General features: G+C 36.6%; 1 protein-coding gene across 3 annotated transcripts in view; it reads right to left on the bottom strand.

The window, feature by feature from the left end:
* RABEP1 (rabaptin, RAB GTPase binding effector protein 1) overlaps positions 1 to 16,033 on the bottom strand; it is a 72,665-nt gene that overhangs the window by 47,305 nt on the left and 9,327 nt on the right. For 2 of the 3 annotated variants that reach the window (XM_032786990.2, XM_032786989.2), the window contains exon 2: positions 3,503 to 3,631. The exons of the other annotated variant lie outside the window; for it this stretch is intronic. In XM_032786990.2, the coding sequence (XP_032642881.1) occupies positions 3,503 to 3,631 (129 nt within the window). The remainder of the gene's footprint in view (positions 1 to 3,502; positions 3,632 to 16,033) is intronic. 3 annotated transcript variants of the gene reach the window in all.

Genomic DNA, 16,033 nt, shown 5'->3' with positions numbered 1-16,033 from the left:
TTCATTAAAAACACATTCCTCGCCCTTACAAATATAACTTTCAAATATAACAGAGCATAAAACAAATTATGTATTATCTTCCAGAGTCTGCAGACAACCTGAAACAATAGCTCTGCAAGATGTAAGCTATGCCATTCACCTCATTGGAGGATTAAGTCTGAATCCGAAAGGTAAGAATTTATATGTCAAGCATTAACTATTTCACCTATGATAATTTGAGCAGAAGCATGCACCTAGTATACTGATCCCACAATACCAAACTGCTTCCCGTGCTTCTCTAGTGCAAAAAGGCTCACCCTGCCCAACTGCTAGAACTGACATTTCCCCTTCCACTGCTGATGCAGTTGAGGTGTTGCCAGTGCAAAAAAAAAAAAAAAAAAAAAAAAAAAAAAAAAATCTGGCGTATTGAAAACTGCAGATGTTAAAAAAAAAAGAAGGTATAACATGAGTTAAACAGACACAGAGGACTACTTGCTGATATTATTTGTTTTCATACTTAATTCACAAAAACCTCCATTTTTATTTAAATGAAGCTGTTGCAGAAGCCTACTATACCAACTGCCACAGAATCCAAGGACTTTGCCACAAAATGCATCCTGTGTTCTGCAAAGTACAAGGCACCTTGACTATTACTATTATGACGACTTCCTTTCCCCAATAACGTTTGTGTAGTTATTTCCAGCTTTTATAGCAATATTTAATTTATCAGCTTTATGTTTATAGTTCTACTGCTTTCAATCACTCTCTTTTTCCTTTCACACCTCATAATACTCTAGTCTCAACCCCTGCTCTATTTAAACAAAAGAACTCTTTACATTACTAAATTCCTGACCTTGCAATGCTTTACTGAAATGTCTTATGGAACTAGGTAGATCAGACTAAGGTGTTTCACATAAAAATATTTTTAGTGTGCTTTTTCTTTAAGTGCACATTTTGTATTCTTAAATGTAATGCACACATCATTGTAGTCTGCTGCTGAAATATTTTCCTGAAGAGACATCCCAATGATGATAAGCTAATAAAACAAGTTAAATATCAGTTCACACTTTGGGCTGGTGTTCACTGAACGTGACAATACAGCCTTAAGGAGTCATGTTAACTAATGTGATGTTAAATGCGACTTTGCAGTCAGTGTAGAGAGGAACACCGAGTCGCATTCATAGAGTTTAAGGTCAGACAACACTATGAGATCATTTAGTCTGACCTCCTGTACATCACAGGCCATCACCACCACTAGCCAGCACCTATACACAAAACACAACAACTGAAATTAGACCAAAGTATTAGAGCCCACAGAAGATGCCTATGGTTCCAGAAGAGTTTTACCCACAACCAGCTGACATGTTAAATAAGATGTGTCCCCACCTACGCTGACTTATGGTTTGTAACATCATGTTAGTTAAAATGACTTCTCAAGGTTATGTTGTAACACACTAATTTTCTAGTGAAGAGAAGTCCATTAATGGTAATTGCTGTCACTATGCTTTAATATTTGTTTGCCCACACCACCACTATGGCCTAATTACCAAAATGGACATTGTAAAGAAGCCAGTCACCTGGCAGGAAGTTGCAATACAGGACTGGGAACTAGTCAATCTGTATTCTGTTTCTGACTCTACTACATACTGCCCGTGTGACCTCAAATAATAGTTTAATCTCTCTTTGCCTCAATTTCCCTATCCATAAAATGGTGCTGAGAGTAGTTATCTACTTCAAAGGGATGTTACTAACAGTCATCATTTAAGCCTTGTAAACAGCTTTAAGATTTTTATTCTTTGTATTACTATAGTGCCCAAAAGGCCAAATCAAGGTCAGGGCTCTTTATACAAGGCAATGCACAAAACACACACAACAGAAGGGATATTCTACCTACAATTCTTCAAGGCAGGGAAAGTGCCTTGAAAAGGCAAAGTACTTATGTTAGGGTTTTCAATAGCACCCCTTTCACGTTGGTGTCTATGCACCTAAGTGAAGAAAATGTCAAGAGGAAAAGTGATTTAATTTGAGGAGGGAGATTACTGTTGCTGACCACAGTCCAGCAGTGCCTTGTCTTTACATTTTCATTTCCCTTGTCCCAATAGCTAGAACAACACTCTATGCTCTGGTCTTCAGTATGTCAGTTGTACAAGCGTATGAGAGCAGAAAAATAAGCAAGCTGTAGTTTTAATTAAATCTTTCTTGGCTTTACTTTCTTTTATATTTTTAGGACAAGAAAGCGGTTAGGATTAAAAGGAGTCAGTAAATCAACCCTGCACTTAAATAGAAGATAGCTGCTTTTCTCCATTCTTCTACAGCAGGTACATGAGCTAGTGGGGTTCGCATTTCCCTCAAAGAGAGTGTTATTAAAAAATAAATGCTTTTAGCTGTCACATTTAAGCTATGTAAGTTTGGCTGCTTACATTACAATTAATCAGACTGATCAATCATTCAAGATATAAAACACAATTACATACTATGTAATAAGCTGACCACAACTGATAGAGCACACAGAAAATGTCTCTCTAAGTGTCCCTGTTAGTTACTGGTCAAAGAGGATGAAAACACTTTTACTTCAGTAGGTTTGTATTAACTCAGTGGTTTCCAAACTGTTGTCTGTGAAGCATTTAATGGTGGTCAGTGGAAAGCTGGCAGGTCACATGGTGCTTGGCACCACCTCCTTGCTTCCAGCTACTGCTTCTACTGTAGTCAAGAGCCTAAATGACTATAAAAATAGCTGGAAACAAGAAGGAACCAGCCTGTCCCCACTAGTGGTCATTGCTGTAAAAACAGAATAATGGCAATGACCAGAGCCATCAGCAGAAGTTTAAAATTAATCAAACAATTTCCTAAGATTCCTTTTCCATATAAGCAATTACTTTCATTGCCCCAAGGACATTACACAATTATGAACTGAAGGGGGATGGTGTCCAGCAGATGCTATCACACTGTGCTCTATGCTATGAGAGTTTGAGAACTCTCACATTATTTTAAAAAGCAGGATACTGTGGAATTTTATGTGCATTTCAAGATGATTTGCTGACTCATATCAGTATGGGTATATACTTTAAAGTCAAACAAATTAAATTTTTCTTTCTTTTTCACCTTACGTTAACTCTCAATTTCAAGATTTCTACATAGAAGGAGAACAGTTGTGTGATAATTACAGAAAACAACATCTTCACAAATTAGATTACAAAGAAAGGTGGCTAATACATTCTGAAACTCTAATTATGTAACCAGATAACTCTTAGGGTTTTTCTCTTTACCTCTTTATAATGGCCTTTAAAAAAGTCTGGCAGGAAAACTCACATTTTGTGTTGGCTAATAAGAGACTTTAACAGTGTCTTACCACCTGTCAATCAGGATATCCCACCAACCGACTACCAACGCAAGAAAACCTTTGCTTTAAACCCTATTTCTTTAAAAAAAGGTTAGCACTACCAAGATTGTTCTCTAACCAGGGATTATTCAAGGTTTAGCATAAAAATAGGCTTTAAAATAATTCAGAGAACCTAGAACTTACCTTCCTTAGCCAAGTATAACTCTTTAAATTTTGCCCTCTTTTGATTAAATTCTTGCTCAAGCTGCTGGTTTGTACGCAGAAATTCTGCATTGACTTTTTCCAATTCTGCTAGCCGTTGCAGAAGAGCAGCTAGAACAAAAACAAAAAAAGTAAGGTATGTCACTAACAGTTAAGGAATCCCACACCATCACATGTTGCAACCTTAAGATTTAGGGTTTATGATTTTAAAATATTTTTCACTCATTAGCTCAAGTGTTATCGAATGACAAACCACTATGGCTGGTCAGAATTTTGGTTTTTTTGTTTGTTTCGTTTTTAAACCAGCAAGTGTCAGTAGTTCTAGTCATTACAACACTGAGTTCTGGCATACATCAACTGCAGCTAGGAATAACTCTTAGAGTTGACTCTTGAGTCATACTGAATCCTTCTTGAAAGGAGAATTCACCACATACAAGGAAGGGACAAGTTACAAGAACTATGTTTAGTAATCGTTGACCACCAGGGATTTTATTCTGACATTATTAGGGAATCTGGTTGCATTCTTACTTTCTCCCTATACACAGACACCCCCTCACTCCTGTGTATGAAGTCACAAAGCACTTATTATACATCAGGGGTTAAAATTAAAACAACAGGTTACTGGCTATGGGTTTAGTAACTAGTGAAGGAAAACTGTAGCCTGTATACAATAGTTAAGTAAATCAGGTACTAAATGAAAAGGTGAAACCCATCCCTCAACCATGTCACACTCTTCCCTGTCTCCACTGCTTCCTCCGTGCTAGAGCAGAGTTTGTCAAACTCTAGTCCATGGACTACTGGTGATCCTCAGAGCATTTATTAAATGGTATGCAGAGAAATGACCACTCATGTGGCAATTCCTCCTTATTTCAAGCTGCTCAACTGTCTTAAGACAGCTAAAAATACATTAAGTACTTTCTAAAAAAAAAAAAAATTTCCATGCAAGCAATTACTATAGTTGTCTTAAGGGTGTCATAATTAGAAATAGTAGGGGAGGTGGTCCGCAAAATACCAAAACACTCTATAAAAATACAATGCACAAAGAAAGAACCTCTGTGATAGAGAATTCAGAATCTCAACAAAAAGTACCATATGTTGCTATAAAGCAAGAATTTTTGCTATAATTGCCTCCCAGGTACTGGTCATGAGGCAAGATATAAACTTCATTAGTTTCCCAGGAAGTACAGTGACACCTTAAGAAACAGAAGGTTTCATATTACACACTTTAGGTCAGTTTTTAAAAACTCAAATAGAAAACAGCAAAAAAAATTTATAAAACCCACAGACATGCTAAATACTTCTCACGCTAATTCCACCAAGCAAATGAAGTTCTGTTAAGTATTTCCTGTTAAGTATTTCTCTTTCAATTCTACAACAGCATTTTACGAAGTTTCGCTTCCACCATGTAGACAATCTGAGTCACTGATTTGAAATAATAGCCTTTCCATACCACAAGCTAGTTAAATCGATACCCTACCTAATGTATTAAAATTGCTTACATGTCACACAGACACCAACATACTCTCCACCAAAAAGAAAAGTGTTAAAAATAGCACATTATACAATAAGATGCACTACTCTCTGCAACATCAAGTATCTTTAAGCAGAACAAGAGGTATAATGAGGGCTAGGTAGTGGTAAAAAGCCAGAGACAAAGCAATGATCAATTTGCCATTGAAATTTTGTGAATTCAAGGATAACGCTCATTTCTGTTAATTTTTGGCCACCTAGGAAGAGATTAATTTTTGGTTACCTAGACCTAAGAAAGAGATGAATAGAGGGATTCTTTAGAAGTAAGAATACATGTTGTAGACTTCCTGGTATAAAATAAAACTAAAATATTTAACTGAAAAAATGTGTTCTTTGACTATGCCTCTAATCTAATACAGGTAGCAGAGGGAAATTAAGTTAGACAAGCATTACACAATTTTTGTATCTAATTCCAATAACTACTAAATCTCTGAGGCAGCAGAACCCACACTGCTGTGAACACAGATTAGCATGGAGAAATCTATTATACACAAGTAAGCCACTCCTAGGTTAAGAAAGAGCCTATGAAATTTCAACCCAAAAGGTAGTTGTATGGAAAAATACTGAAAACTGAGATGGCATTTATTTTCTAAACCTCGATCACAACTATAGCATTTCTATTATGATGCTATCACCCAGAGGAGTAAGTTTTAAGAAGGGTGGCTTTCCTTCCGTGGATGCTATTTGCATCCGTAATTAAACTCTGAGCCCAAGTTTGAGTAGCTATATATCTGACTGACTACGGGTAAAATTATTCTGATTGGCCCAGATATGAAATCCAATTAAATTAATGGCAAGAATCTAACAGATATCATTGTGCTTTGGATCAGGCTCCTTGGCATGTAACTTGAATCTGTAATTCAACAGTTACAGGTGCAAATTGCATCTGGCCCTTAGCTCAATTGAATGTTCACTTTAAAATCTGTCTATGACTCATACTTCTATTTCTCAGACAATTTTTCAAATGGAAAAAATGATGTATGTCATTCCTCCTGAGCTCCAGTTTCCACACACAAATGCAATCTTCAGTGTTTAATGACACTGATGAAGTAAATAGTAAACAAAACCTGATGGATTGGTAGCACTTGCAGAACTCCACCTGACTGAAACAGGATCTCCTGTTACAAACAAGAGATCAGAACAAGGCACAGAACATACAAAAATTTTTAATAGCATTGGTATGAAATTATTCTGAAGCAGCAGAACCCACACTGCTGTGAGCACAGATTAGAATGGGGAAGTCTAATTTATCAAAAACAATAAGTTACCCCACTCTATTTTAAGGGCTATTTTTAAATTAACTTGACATGTCAAACTGAAAGAGGAAATAAAAAAAGAATCGTCTCTTTGGTCAACCATTTCTTATCTATAAGCAAAGCATATTCCAGAATATCCATTGCAAACAGGTATGTTATTGAAGAGATGGCTAGAGAGTCCTTATTCAACATACAAATAGAAATAAACCTGATGATTTTATAACTATGTGATTTTGGACTGCATATCTCATGTCATGAACAGGAGGCAGTAGACTCTCCCTACACTGGGGAGACTATACCCAAGAATACTGTATTCTGTTCTAGACATACCAATATTAGAAAAGGCTCAACAAATTAGAGGGAATGTAGAGACTGGGCAGCAAAAACAAAATCATTTTATTTTTTAGGGGATTCATTTATGAGAGAAAACTAAAAATTAAATGAAGGATCCTTTGTGCATGGAGGAACCACTTGTTGGAAGATAAGAATCTCTCAATACAACATGAATAAAACTTGTGATATAAACAAAGCATAAAGACAATAAAAAATTCTCTCATTGACTTTTCACTCTAAAGCTGTTTGATAGAACACTTCCCAAATGGGCTAAAATATTATCTATACTAAAATTACCAGTTATGCAAATATCTAGCAATCACTCCAGAACTAAGACAGAAAGCCGATTATCAATAAGATTATTTTTGAGCACACTGCGTCTATTAACAATTTAACAACGTAAAACTTTCCACTCAATATTTTAAGTGTAGAGGGAGGCATCAAGATTTCAGACCTACCAAACCATAGCTGAACCATGAAAACTGGATCATAAATATATTTTTAAAGATCTGAGAAATAATTTATTTATAGACAATGTTATTTGTGTCATTTTCTGAGGGTCTTCATGGTGATGTCCCTATAACAAAAACAGGGGAAGAAAATGAAAATAATGTCCAGCCCCCCCCGTGCTTATTCCCCAAACCAAGACACTCATCTGCTGTGACTTCACATTTGCCTGAGAGTAACATAAGCTTGTGATATTTTGGCTCAGAAAGCAAGAAATTAGCAGCAAGAAGAGAAACTCTCAAAAAAAATAAAGAGCAATTTTTCCCATAAGGCAGTGGTGGTACGGCCCGTGGGCCACAGGTTGCCCACCAATGCCATAAGGTGTCAGCAGAGGTTTTTAAAAGTTTGGAAAAGTCAATTCTTGCATGCAGATATTTTGAAAAATAGGCTCCTGGAATTTCATCTAAGTCTATACATTTTAAAAACTTACACCCCACTGCATCCTCCAAAACAGTAAAAAAATATTCCATGTATGTATCTCTAGAACGAGTTACAAAATCCACTAGCGTCCTTGCTGACAAGCGAGTAAGACACAAGCAATTCCTACTCTGAAGTTAAAATGGCTCAGATCACAGGAAACAAAACTTAATATTGAATCTTTGAGAGCAAAGTTAACTGCCAAAAACGCTGGAAGGAAGCAAGAACCTTGATTAAAGTTACTGGGTTCTCTCAGATACACATGTAATCACAAACATTAGGCATTTTAAATTACTGGACCTGAACAAATAACTAGAATATGTTCATTAGTCTAGCTACTTTTTCTAGTTTTATTTGAGGACAGATATTTGTATCACAGATTTTTCAGTTGATATCTCTGTTTTAAGAATGGCATTTTTTTACATAGCTGAGCTCTTCATTACAATAACCAAATTTTATTTCCTGGGCAGATTATTGCATACCACAAAGTGAATTAAGACCCAGGAAAATGTAACCTGCAGCTGTGCAACAGAATACATGGGGTTGGTAGTGTTACAGAAAGTAGTTCTGCAGTAGTAACATTCTGAGTATGGAATTAGAGTATATTTAAATAGTGAGATTTTTAGAAACATACACCACTCTTCTTAGCAATCTTATGGAAGAAGCACTTCCTTTGAGTAACCTGCGCCTGTGTAATAAAGTAAGTTATCCAGCTATCCTTCACCTGGAAATTTGATCAACTTGCCCTTCTGCACATAGAGACTAACACTTAAACACTCCGACACTTCTGTATGAACAATGCTACACAGAAATAAGCTATACGCTATTGATAAATGTGCCTACTGTTTAACACACAGAATTTTGAGTGTTTCTGTAATGCCTGCAAGCAGTCATGCTACAATGTTAACATTAAAACAAAGCATTGCACGTTCAAAAAGTCAAATTGGAACAGGCTGCATTATACAAGTAATATATAAAACTTTTCATAAAACTGAAATCAGTGAAATGCATTTTCTCCTAGAAGATACAAAGAAACAAGTGTTCAAAGATTGTATTTATCCCCATTCATAGAATCATAGGACTGGAATGGACCTTGAGAGGTGTTCTAATTCAGTCTCCTGCACTCAATGCAGGACTAAGTTCTAGACCAGTCCATCCCTGATGGGTATTTCTCTAACTTGCTCTTAAATAGCTCCAGTGACAGAGATTTCACAACCTCCCTAGGCAATTTATTTCAGCGCTTAACTCCCCTGACAGTTAAGAAGTTTTTCCTGATGTCCAACGTAAACTGGTCTTGGTGCAATTTAAGTCCACCGCTTCTTGTCTTAGCCACAGAGGTTAATGAGAACATTTTTTCTACCTTCCTCCTTGTACTTGAACAGTTTAACTGTTTTATGAAATTGAAAACTTATGTCTTCCCTCAGTCTTCTCTTATCTGGACTAAACAAACCCAATTTTTTCAGTCTTCCTTGAGAGGTCATGTTTTCTAGACCTTTAATCATTTTTGTTGCTCTTCATTGGACTTTCTCCAATTTGTCCACACCTTTCCTGAAATGTGGTGTCCAGAACTGGACACAATACTATAGCCGAGGCCTAATCAGCATGCAGTAGAGCAGAAGAATTACTTCGTGTCTTGCTTATAACTCTCTTGCTAATACATCCCAGACATTATCTTTTTTTTGCAACAGTGTTACAATCTTGACTCATTCTTAATGTTCCTTTTCTACTTGTGTATGGATTTATACTACAGGAAGGTTTTGAGTAGAAAAAAGTGAGAGGGTGGGAGAATAACCCAAGGGAAAGAGGAAAGATAGTTAAACAGATAGGAAGAGTACTGAGGAGGGAGAGAGATGAAGCAGAAAAAAAGTTCAGCAGTAAAGGGAGAAGTATGGAAAAAAGTGAGGATGGCTAGGGTTAAACAAACACAGTTTCAATAAATTAATCCTGCATGAATGTATACTTTAACACTACTAAATAATATGTTGCAATATTTATAAAGTACCAATACAGAATGCTACATACTTGTTTTTACTAGTGATTTCATAATCTTAAAACATTTTCAACAGTATTTTATGCTGCATATTGGCACTTTACAGGTGCATTTAGTAAAACACCTTTATCTGCTTTGTGCAGCTGACATTGTTATTCAACAACATAGAAAACACACAAGATCTTCATTTTTTATGTGGCAATGTGGCTATAATGCAACCCATATGTGTGCAAGAGACCCAAAATGAGGGAGAGTTCTTCGGTTCTAGTCATGAGCATTGATGGTTAGTTGAAATGTCCTTTAGCATTACTAAGCCTGCTGTCTATTAAGTATCTTGAAACTGCATGTTTTATTTTCTTATATCTTTGGTGTCCAACTGACCATATTTTAAATTTTTAGTAAAATAATTTTATAATATATTTTACTTGTCAAGTGGTTTATGCAGATTTTGAAAAGAATAATCAACTTAACTATTTCTGGTCCTAGCCTTTCACCACTCCTCCCCCCACTTTATTTCCCTTTCTTTTTGGATGTTTTGGCCATTTCATTTCCAGCTTATTCCCACCTGTTCCACCCAACCTCCATCTCCAGCCTCTTTTGCTGTTTTGGACCCCAAACCTCCTCCTCAACTGCTCCAATCTAGCCCCAGATACAGATCCTACTCATTTTTTTCCTCCCAGTTCTGATAACCCAGTTCGTGTTCTGACTAATACTCCCCATATATTTTAAATAAAAAACCAAGCTAAGACCTAAATTATCTCTCAAGCTTTTCTCTACTTAAAGGGTCTAAATTTCACTTTTCATATAAAAGCATCTTTGTCTATCTTATAATACCAGACTTATAGCCACTCTGAACTCTGGTTAAACTTAGCTAAACTTTACAATTTAGTTGGCGTCTACTTAAACATTGATGTTCAACTTAACGCAAGTAATGTTCCGTTGAGTTCAATGGGTCACATGCATAAAATTAATCATATGTACAGAATTTTGCAGAATTGGGCCTTAATTATTTTCTAGTTCTTTATCTTTTATTTTCCTTGCAAAAGCACCTTTGTTTTTACAGGCAGTTCAGTAATGCATTCATGGGTTTCACCTCCTTTAATTATTAATTAACCTATTTTATCTTTGGTATTTCTTTTTCTAACATACATGTAAATTCCCTTTTATTGCTTCCCTCCTTAACAAGCAGTAAAATCAGTGGGGGCACACATTCCATGACTTTTATCTGTGAACATGTTAAACTTGATTTTATATATTTCTTTAATTCGCCGCTAGTTCATTTCTATAGCAAGTGCTTTTGTTAAAAACCAACCAAAAAAACCACACCAAAAACAAACAAACAAACAAACAAAAAAAACCCAAAACCCCCAATATCACACAGATCCTTATGAAACCACACTGGAGACTTCTTATTCCTGACACATCTTTTTCCAAGAACTTCCATCTATTACTACTCCAGCCTTCTTCCTCACAGGATTCTAATACTCCTTCTGCCGAGCCATGTTCACCAAAGTCCTGTCTATGTGAGCTTTTCTCAAAAAGTCACCCACTTTTTCTGCTCCATCAGTGAAGTGCTAGTGTAGACAGGGTACTAGTGTTTAACTACAGCGCAGTTGTGCAAACAGCGCAGGGCAGGCACAGGTGGCACAGTAATAAAAATACAGGTGGCCTGCATGAACTAGCACTCAAACCATTGCTACCACCAGTGAAAGACTTCCCCAAAAACGTAGTGTAGAAAGGCCTGGATTTTTTTTTAATGCCTATAAAAATAAGCCAGTTATGCATTATGTTACTATATTTCAAATTCTATTTTCAGGAAGCTAATCAGTTGGTGGCAATTGGAATAATTAATTCCTTCATTTCCTATTTGATTTAAGAATCACCATTATTTCCCCCTACCCAACTGTATGTCAACGCCTGCAGTTAACTCTCCTTCCTTAGATATTAACATTGCTTCTGATTTAACAGACAGCTGCGTAGACCAGAGGTTCAAATTAATGGTTTTTTGTTTTTTTTTTTAAAGTTTGCACACACAAAAAAACCTGACTGCATTTTTCCTGTATTACTGAAACTGAATAAATTTCCTTAGCCAAACTTTTCAATATTCGTTTAATGCAAGTCCTAAAGAGTGCGTTCACCATTCCCTTTATTCTGTCAGACTGGTCTTCCTTACTAATAGGTAAAAAAAACATTTGAGTAGAAAAACATTCTAAACAGATATGCAGAATAAGCTCTCTTCTAAGCCAAGCCTCATCAAGATCACCAAATGTACAAACTTTCTATACCTCACCCAGTATTTTAAACTGAACCCTATTAAATGGTCAGGTGGTATAATGCTTCACAACTAAGTTCTCATCTACACTGGTGGCGACAGGTTGGGTATGTGTAGCTACATACCGCAGTGAAAAAGCAGACTGTAGCTACACCCAGAAACGAAAGTCTCTGGCAGGAGGGAGGCAGCAGGGAAAGGCTCCAACAGCAAGAAGTTACCAGAGACTTTCCCTAGTGCCCCCTGCGAGACCCTTTCTTGGAGGCAGGGAAAAGCTCTGACAGCGGGACACTATATCACTGAAAACAGCAGCGTAGAGGTTGGAGGCACCATCTGTAGCCTAAGGTTCTGGTGTTTCTGTACTCTACTCATCTAAGCAGTGCCTGTCTACACTGCTGGTCATACCCGTGGCTAGGGGGTGTGTGCAATGTGTGTATTCCACATCCCATTGTAAGTGTATACATAGCCTAAGGTAATACTAAACTCATAAGTTTGTCTTTCATGGATCATTCACATGAGTATAAATGTCTTCAATTAAATTTTCACTATGCTACCAGATCTCATCGTTTATATCAACTAAACGCAGAACCCAGAAGAGGATTAACTGTCTTAACTTCAAATTTACACACTTAATGACTTCTATCACCTTCTATATGCAATCTACAGTGTTCTGTTTTATAAAAGAATAAAGTTTTAATGAAGATTATAGTTTATTCTGTTTAATCAAATATTGCCAATATCTGATGATTTGATGTCCTTCAGATCCATACGCACTGAAAATCAGCTTGTGTGCCACCCTTGGCACACATGCCATAGGTTGCCTACCCCTGATGTAAACAGAAGTAGCAGGAAAGGGTATAAGCAAAAGGAAGAGAGTAAAATGCAAAGAAATTAGAAAAAGAAGGAACAGGGGGAGAATAAATCTCGGAATAAAGTGAGGTGACAGGATAAGTCGAGAGATAAGGAGAAAGAAGACTGGAGTCAACATTTGGGAAGAATGCTGGGCAGTTGCCTCCCCCTCCCTTACATATCTGTAATAATGTAAAACACGAGCAGTTAAACCAAACTAGCATCTGCCCCAGACATTTAAACATTTTTTTGACACAGCAGTTATGAGATCAACAACAGGATGCACATCAATTTACAGGTGCGCAGCTGCCATATGTTATTACCTCAGGATAACTTAATAAAATGGTCTGGGAAACTCATCTGCAAATGCAGGTGCACAGACTCCATGATGATGATGATGAGTGCAGCATAAGAACCTATGCAGAATAATATACATCTTCCCACAAGTTTTCTATGTTTGATAAGAAACAGGATGAAGTCCCATGTCCTACTCTTCTGAACAGTCAAGAGGAGAAAAATTCTTCTCTGACTAGGGATATTTTATTTATTCAGATTTACACTGCATGCCTATATGCTAAGCACATGTATTTTTAAAACAAATATTGAAAACAAAGCTCTCAAGACCTTTCCAACTCTGCAGACTCCCTTACAACCATGATTTATGAAATCCTTAATGTCCTCTATCATAATGAAGATGGGTTTAGCGTGTGTCTTTCTGGGAGAAACCTGCAAACAGTTAAGTCCTGTACCATGGAGCAAATGCCAAAGGTCAGACCTACCGCACGCTTTTTGTACCAATATCGTTAAACTGGTGCACTCCTTCAACATGGCCACAATTATACTGGTGTAAAGGTGCTTATCAAAAAAACTTATTTCCATAGATGTAAACCATACCAATATAAGCACCTTTTATTCCAGTATAACTGTCTCCACACTAAGGTGTTACATCAATTTAGCTATATATTTTATAGTTTAATATATCTCCCCTGAAGATTAATTTAAACATGTACTCACCTAAATAATAACTGGCTTTACAAAGTTACTAAGGAGAACATACATCATACCATATAAGATACTAGATAATCAGATCACTTTTAAGCTGACTATGCCAAATTTATCCCTGGTGTTACTCTATTTATTTCAATACAATAAGACCAGAGTTAAATTTGACCCATTTTTTACAAAGCTACTGCCTGGTAAATTAATGTTTAAAAAAAAACAAAAATACCACACTGCTAGTTTAGGGCCTCATCCAAAACCCTCTGAAGTTAATACGAGTTTTTCGGCTGAGTTCAATGGGCCTTAGGCGGGTTTTGTTTGTTTTTTTTTAAACTCAGATTCAGTTTAGTTAGTATAACAAATATAGGATTATTTAACATAATTAAATATTACTGTTGTGAGACTGCAATTTTCCAGTTTCCTTACTTTACAGATAAAGTGATATAGAAAATACAAATACCAGATGATGTTTTATATTTATGCTCTGTGGTCAATTCCAAAGTGTTGTTTCCTACAATTTTTTTTTTTATTACAGAATTCTTAAGCTACCAGTGTGCGTATGATTTTGCTATGGCACACACAAACATAAGATTTCTAAGGAGACAGTGTTTCTCTTAATGATTTCCACCTATACAAATTTACCCTATCAAGACTCGTGTTGGGAAAAATAGTTATAGATAGAAATATTTCAGTCAAAATTAAAGTGAAAGCTAGTTAATTGACTTGGAAAGAATGACTTTTTTGGGAGGGGGGGTAATTTTACATATCCTCAGCTCTCTTTTGCCACCACAGTAGGTAGTATCTCAACACTTGTTAAAAAAATCAGCAAACTCAAGCATACAAGAAAGAGCATCATCATCATCCCTAAGCTGGTCTGTTCAGACCACTTTCTAAAAAGTATCTGTAAAATGGCTGTAAATCACCAAAGCTGATCAGCTCAAAATTTTCTTTTATCCTTTCACCCATAAGCTATCAAAACTTTCTTCTACTGAATACCATACATTAAAATGGCTCCACCGTCTTTCAGCAATTTATTTTGTTTCTCTCTTTGCCTTATTTATACTCATGCACCATTCTTTTTTCACTTATTCCCCCTCTGCAACAAGGCGTGTACTAATTACACATATCCAATACTGTATGCTTTCTTAAGACATCTTTAGTATCTCTCATGCATAATTTAAGTTTTCACAACCTTGCCATCACACAGAGATAAGACTGCTCTGTCTACTACTTGACATGACATTAAACAAAAAAAAAAAAAAAAAACAAAAAACCAACCCTGTAACTTTTGAAGTTAAGAAAAGCTCCTACAATTTAGTTGTCAGTGTTATTGATCCAGCACTGAAAAATAAAATTCAGTGTGTCCACAGAACAAGTGGAGCATAAGCAGCCGAGCAAGATTCCTGCCCCTTGTCCTAACAATGTGCCAAAGTAAGCATTGCCTCAATTTACGGATTAAAAAATTGAAGTAGGGATAATAGTGACTTGCTCAAAATCAACAAAATTCGGAGTTCAAATTAGGAGTTCCCATCTTCCAGACTGGGTGCTCAGACCACCATCTCTCTCCCATTTTGTGTGAAGTGTTTATTAGAACACAGTCTACCAACTTATTTAATATGGGACACCAAACAACTATCAGGTGCTAGTGTCTTTTGGTCAATCCCTAGGAGTGAAAGACTTAATATATCCCCGAGCTCTCCAGTTTGAATCTCTCCCAACTTCGTTGTTTTTTACATCTTAAATAACTTTGTCCCAACGAAATCATGAGAAGTTATTACAAAAAGAAATTACTGAACCTTACTATATGCATGTGACTGGACTGCAGTCAAACATCAGTGAAATACTGTAATCTGTATTGATAAAAACAACCAGCTCCTGAAGACATACGAAGCAGGGGAACTGGAAAGGCAACAAATGACCTTACTATCAGCGAGAGAGGAGAATGATGTGAAGAAACTGTAGGGAGATCATAGCAGATCCTGTCAATTTTTTTCATTAAGCTTTTGTGAGAACTTAAATAGAGAGGTGGGAGGCAATCAAAAGTAGCAAATAAGCAGCTGAGAACCAAATGAAGCTAGAGAAGCAGGGCTGTTTGGAGACACGTAAAAAAAATGCGCAGCAGAGGAAGTTTGTGTGGTTATGGGATTTTATCCAAAGGAACAGAAATGGAAGAAGCAGAAGTTGAGGATGTGCCAGCGTTAGAAAGACAGGCCTTGTCATAATGAGAACGGGGAAAGTGGAAGGGATGGGGAAACAAGAGGGGAGGAATTCTACAAAAAAAGAGTCAATGGAGGAGAGAGCAAGAGACAGAGGAGCTATGGACTGCACTGGAGGTTGCAAGAGGGCTGGGAAACAGCAGTTGC

This window comes from Chelonoidis abingdonii, chromosome 20 (genome assembly GCF_003597395.2).
Source record: "Chelonoidis abingdonii isolate Lonesome George chromosome 20, CheloAbing_2.0, whole genome shotgun sequence".
Taxonomy (NCBI): Eukaryota; Metazoa; Chordata; order Testudines; family Testudinidae; genus Chelonoidis; species Chelonoidis abingdonii.
Note: the sequence above shows the minus strand (reverse complement) of the source record. Positions and strands in the feature narration are given on the sequence as shown.